The sequence below is a fragment of the Electrona antarctica genome, assembly GCF_951216825.1.
Source record: "Electrona antarctica genome assembly, chromosome: 6".
NCBI classification, from domain to species: domain Eukaryota; kingdom Metazoa; phylum Chordata; class Actinopteri; order Myctophiformes; family Myctophidae; genus Electrona; species Electrona antarctica.
Window position 1 is genome coordinate 58368610 of NC_136811.1, and position 6000 is coordinate 58374609.

General features: G+C 49.6%; 1 protein-coding gene across 3 annotated transcripts in view; it reads right to left on the reverse strand.

The window, feature by feature from the left end:
• The window catches only part of LOC306924545 (nibrin-like), a 58975-nt gene that overhangs the window by 23431 nt on the left and 29544 nt on the right, over positions 1–6000 (reverse strand). For all 3 annotated transcript variants that reach the window (XM_079503104.1, XM_079503103.1, XM_079503102.1), the window contains exons 12-14: positions 4787–5222; positions 2887–3225; positions 454–528 (exon numbers count right to left, since the gene is read on the reverse strand). In XM_079503104.1, the coding sequence (XP_079359230.1) occupies positions 454–528; positions 2887–3225; positions 4787–5222 (850 nt within the window). The remainder of the gene's footprint in view (positions 1–453; positions 529–2886; positions 3226–4786; positions 5223–6000) is intronic.

Sequence of the window (6000 nt, forward strand, 5' to 3'; positions counted from 1 at the left end):
ATGGCTCTGAGACATGGACACTTTCAAGGAAACAAGAGATTCGGTTGGATGGCACTTACACCCGCCTTCTAATGAGAGCACAAAATCTGACTAATCTAATATACGGCTTCCCCGTGTTTTTACACTAGTCCGATCCAGTAGAACACAGTTTGCCGGCCACTGCTACAGAGCTGACAATGAGGTTATATCTTCCCTTCTTCTCTGGAGTCCTGCCTCAAAGCAGACCAGAGGTAGAAAACTGTCGTTCCCTGATGTCATCGCTAGGGACACATGCATCAGTAAGCAGGAACTGGGGATGGCAATGAAGGACCGGGAAGGCTGGCGTGATATTGTGAAATCCACGATCTCGACCGCGGTCGAAAAATGATGATGATGATCTATCTATCTACCAGTCTTACAGGGGGAGACAGACAAGAGACAGATATAGAGGGCAAGAGGTTTCACCATTCTTACAGGGGTCTCCAGTTTGACTTTGGTGGTCCCAGAAGCCTTCGACTGGCCAGCAACACCATCGCCTTCTCCTGAATGCTAGAGGAACACAAACAGCAGGAGATGGACACGTTTAGGATTGACAAGAATGGATTGCATTTTTATAGCGCTTTCCTAAGCACTCAAAGCGCTTCATTCATACATTGGGAGGTGAAGGTCCATTCATTCATACGTTGGGAGGTGAAGGTCCATTCATTCATACGTTGGGAGGTGAAGGTCCATTCATTCATACATTGGGAGGTGAAGGTCCATTCATTCATACGTTGGGAGGTGAAGGTCCATTCATTCATACGTTGGGAGGTGAAGGTCCATTCATTCATTCATACATTGGGAGGTGAAGGTCCATTCATTCATACGTTGGGAGGTGAAGTTCCATTCATTCATACATTGGGAGGTGAAGGTTCATTCATTCATACGTTGGGACGTGAAGGTCCATTCATTCATACATTGGGAGGTGAAGATTCATTCATTCCTACATTGGGAGGTGAAGGTTCATTCATTCATACATTGGGAGGTGAAGCGGTGAACAGTCGACGCCAGCGTCCTCACTTCCCACATTCACACATCGACGGTGGCGAGCTCACACCGACCGACTCACTGGAGGCAACGTAGGGTTCTGTGTCTTGCCCAAGGACACTTTGACAGGGGTGCAGACGTTTATCCGACATACCAAAAGTCTGACATGCGCTGCCTGTGGGTTACAAATCACCCGTGGCAGGTTACAAATCACCCGTGGCAGGTTACAAATCACCCGTGCTGCGGGTTACAAATCACCCGTCTAGTGACTCTGTGCTCTACAGCACTGGTCTAGTGACTCTGTGCTCTACAGCACTGGTCTAGTGACTCTGTGCTCTACAGCACTGGTCTAGTGACTCTGTGCTCTACAGCACTGGTCTAGTGACTCTGTGCTCTACAGCACTGGTCTAGTGACTCTGTGCTCTACAGCACTGGTCTAGTGACTCTGTGCTCTACAGCAGTGGTCTAGTGACTCTGTGCTCTACAGCAGTGGTCTAGTGACTCTGTGCTCTACAGCACTGGTCTAGTGACTCTGTGCTCTACAGCACTGGTCTAGTGACTCTGTGCTCTACAGCAGTGGTCTAGTGACTCTGTGCTCTACAGCAGTGGTCTAGTGACTCTGTGCTCTACAGCAGTGGTCTAGTGACTCTGTGCTCTACAGCAGGTCTCGTGACTCTGTGCTCTACAGCAGTGGTCTAGTGACTCTGTGCTCTACAGCACCGCTCTAGTGACTCTGTGCTCTACAGCAGTGGTCTAGTGACTCTGTGCTCTACAGCAGTGGTCTAGTGACTCTGTGCTCTACAGCACCGCTCTAGTGACTCTGTGCTCTACAGCACCGCTCTAGTGACTCTGTGCTCTACAGCAGTGGTCTAGTGACTCTGTGCTCTACAGCACCGCTCTAGTGACGCTGTGCTCTACAGCAGTGGTCTAGTGACTCTGTGCTCTACAGCAGTGGTCTAGTGACTCTGTGCTCTACAGCAGTGGTCTAGTGACTCTGTGCTCTACAGCACTGGTCTAGTGACTCTGTGCTCTACAGCACCGCTCTAGTGACTCTGTGCTCTACAGCAGTGGTCTAGTGACTCTGTGCTCTACAGGAGCAGTCTAGTGACTCTGTGCTCTACAGCAGTGGTCTAGTGACTCTGTGCTCTACAGCAGTGGTCTAGTGACTCTGTGCTCTACAGCACCGCTCTAGTGACGCTGTGCTCTACAGCAGGTCTAGTGACTCTGTGCTCTACAGGAGCAGTCTAGTGACTCTGTGCTCTACAGCAGTGGTCTAGTGACGCTGTGCTCTACAGCAGTGGTCTAGTGACTCTGTGCTCTACAGCAGGTCTAGTGACTCTGTGCTCTACAGCAGTGGTCTAGTGACTCTGTGCTCTACAGCAGGTCTAGTGACTCTGTGCTCTACAGCAGTGGTCTAGTGACTCTGTGCTCTACAGCACCGGTCTAGTGACTCTGTGCTCTAGTGACTCTGTGCTCTAGTGACTCTGTGCTGGTCTAGTGACTCTGTGCTCTAGTGACTCTGTGCTCTACAGCAGTGGTCTAGTGACTCTGTGCTCTACAGCACCGGTCTAGTGACTCTGTGCTCTAGTGACTCTGTGCTGGTCTAGTACTGTCAATTATAGAATTCAATGAACCAATGGTGTGACAGTGACTACAAATAAGTGTGCAACCACACACACACACACACACACACACACACACACACACACACACACACACACACACACACACACACACACACACACACACACACACACACACACACACACACACACACACACACACACACACACACACACACACACACACACACACACACACACACACACACACACACACACACACACACACACACACACACACACACACACAGCTCCTCACCACGGCAAAAGACACATCCTCCTCTTTGGCAACCTGCCAGCGCTCGTGTCGGTCGGACTTCCCATTGGACGGCAAGTCTTGCGCAGGCCGTGGCTGCTGGCTCCTATTGGACGAAGGCCGCTCTTCTGTTCCGCTCCTATTGGACGAAGGCCGCTCCTCTGTTCCGCTCCTATTGGACGAAGGCCGCTCCTCTGTTCCGCTCCTATTGGACGAAGGCCGCTCCTCTGTTCCGCTCCTATTGGACGAAGGACGCTCCTCTGTTCCGCGGCTCCCTTCCACGTCGAGCCGCAGTCTCTTGCTGGACAGGTGATCGGGTCGGGTTGCGCTGCGTTCCGCTGGCTGTCACCATCAGGACATCACACCAAGTCATACACCAAGTCATACAAATTAGTGTGATTAATGACTTCACCACATATAATTGAAATTTGTCTTAGATTTGTAACTAGCTTTGTCTTAGATTTGTAACTAGTTTTGTCTTAGATTTGTAACTAGTTTTGTCTTAGATTTGTAACTAGCTTTGTCTTAGATTTGTAACTAGCTTTGTCTTAGATTTGTAACTAGCTTTGTCTTAGATTTGTAACTAGTTTTGTCTTAGATTTGTAACTAGCTTTGTCTTAGATTTGTAACTAGTTTTGTCTTAGATTTGTAACCATGGGGAGAGAGTATGTTTTATTGTCTCCACCAGACTGAAGGAATGGGGAGAGAGTATGTTTTATTGTCTCCACCAGGCCGAAGGCATGGGGAGAGAGTATGTTTTATTGTCTCCACCGGGCCAAAGGAATGGGGAGAGAGTATGTTTTATTGTCTCCACCAGGTCGAAGGCATGGGGAGAGAGTATGTTTTATTGTCTCCACCAGGTCGAAGGCATGGGGAGAGAGTATGTTTTATTGTCTCCACCAGGTCGAAGGCATGGGGAGAGAGTATGTTTTATTGTCTCCACCAGGTCGAAGGAATGGGGAGAGAGTATGTTTTATTGTCTCCACCAGACCGAAGGAATGGGGAGAGAGTATGTTTTATTGTCTCCACCAGACCGAAGGAATGGGGAGAGAGTATGTTTTATTGTCTCCACCAGACCGAAGGAATGGGGAGAGAGTATGTTTTATTGTCTCCACCAGGCCGAAGGAATGGGGAGAGAGTATGTTTTATTGTCTCCACCAGGCCGAAGGAATGGGGAGAGAGTATGTTTTATTGTCTCCACCGGGTCGAAGGCATGGGGAGAGAGTATGTTTTATTGTCTCCACCAGACCGAAGGAATGGGGAGAGAGTATGTTTTATTGTCTCCACCAGACCGAAGGAATGGGGAGAGAGTATGTTTTATTGTCTCCACCAGGAGAGAGTATGTTTTATTGTCTCCACCAGGTCGAAGGAATGGGGAGAGTATGTTTTGCACTCCCTGGATGCCAACGATGAACGTCTGCCCTACATTTTCCAGAACGGCCTGTTATAGCGCCACCAGGAAGCCGACTTTTGAAAATTATTACTCCTCCAGATTCTGTCCAAAAATCTCTATAGTCATCTGTTATATCTGTCCGATATTTAAGATTCCATCCTAATTGGCTAACATTGGCTTTCAAAGTTTGCAGGATTGGCCCGTTTTTAACAAAAAGCCTCAAATCATGAACGCAGCGTGCAATTTACGTGAAAACTTTATTGGCCTGTTATAGCGCCACCAGCAGGTGGATTTTTGCAAAACACATTTTTGGAACAAAATGCCTCAAATCATCCAATTGCCATCAATGGCGTAAGAACAAATGGCACCCTTTTCACATTGGCCTATTATAGCGCCACCAGGAGGCCACAACCTGACCTGCCCTGGTGGAGACCTGTGCCCTGAGGGGCACTTCATCTAGTTATATATTGTAATAACACTGGCTGACAGTAAACCTGGCAATAACCTTACCTCATAATCATCATCGTCGTCGTCCTCGCAGCCACCGAAGTCATCCATGCCCTGAGACATGATGGACTCCAACTCGTCCAGCTCCAGCCCCGTGTCCATCTCCTTCCTCTTCCTGTCCTGGTCAGACTGATCTGGGAACAGCCGCTCTGTCCCCGAGGCCCGGGAGGCACCGCCGAGGTTGGCGATGTCGGTAGAGGGCGTTGTTCGTCTAGAGCCGCGGGGTGGAAGAGGAATATCCGCCAGCTTAACGGCAGCGGAGGAGGGGGGCGGAGGCCCGGCCGGCGGGAGAGGGATATCGGCCAGCTTGACGGCAGAGGAGGAGTCGTCCCATGGAAGAGGGATGTCGGCCAAGTCGACGGCGGACGAGCGTGGCGGAGGAGGCGCGGCCCGCTTTGACGCCAACTCCACGGGAGAGGAGTCGTCATCGTCCCTTGGCCTGCGAGGAGAATTATGTCACTTCATCAGAATCAGAATATCTTTATTGTCATTGTTTCGGAGGACCGCGAAACCAGTTCAGTGCATTAAAAGACATACAATACACATACACGTTACTTGAAAAGTATTGCAAGATAAGTACATAGGGTATTAATTATAGTTGCATGTAGAACCTTCCCAACGACGGTCACATGTTTTCCCTCTTTCCCCCCCTGCCCCTTTTCTCCCAATTTAGTCGTTATGCCAATAAGGGCTCTTCTCGGCCCCACCCCTCTCCCATTGTTTATATTGTGTTTAGTTTCCAAGATGGCCGCAGCACCAGGAGGGGGTGGGGCGGAGGTGAGCGGGCGGGGTCGACATAATGCCCTTACTGGGCTGCATTCAAGACACTTGCCTTGTGTCTGAACACAGCTTTGATGGATGTGTTCTGCTCCCCTCCCCCCCCCCCCTTATCAAACAAAATGTTTGGTCAAACCATATTTCACATTGCATCGATCCGTATCCGAGTACACTTCATTCAACTGTATTTGTACTCCGGTACGGATCGATCAGGGACAGATTAACCCCCACGAGGGCCCCGGGGCCGGTAACTTTTGCAGGGCCCCCATAGTGCACGTGCGCGCGACATTTTCGTGTTTTTCAGTGTTTTTATCACCTTTTTGACCTAAATTTAACAAAATCACGGTCCAATTTCCCTGAGGCCACGGACCCACTGGCCCAATGGCTAATTTGTCCCTGGATCGATGCAATGTGAAAGCATTGAATACAGTTGAATGAAG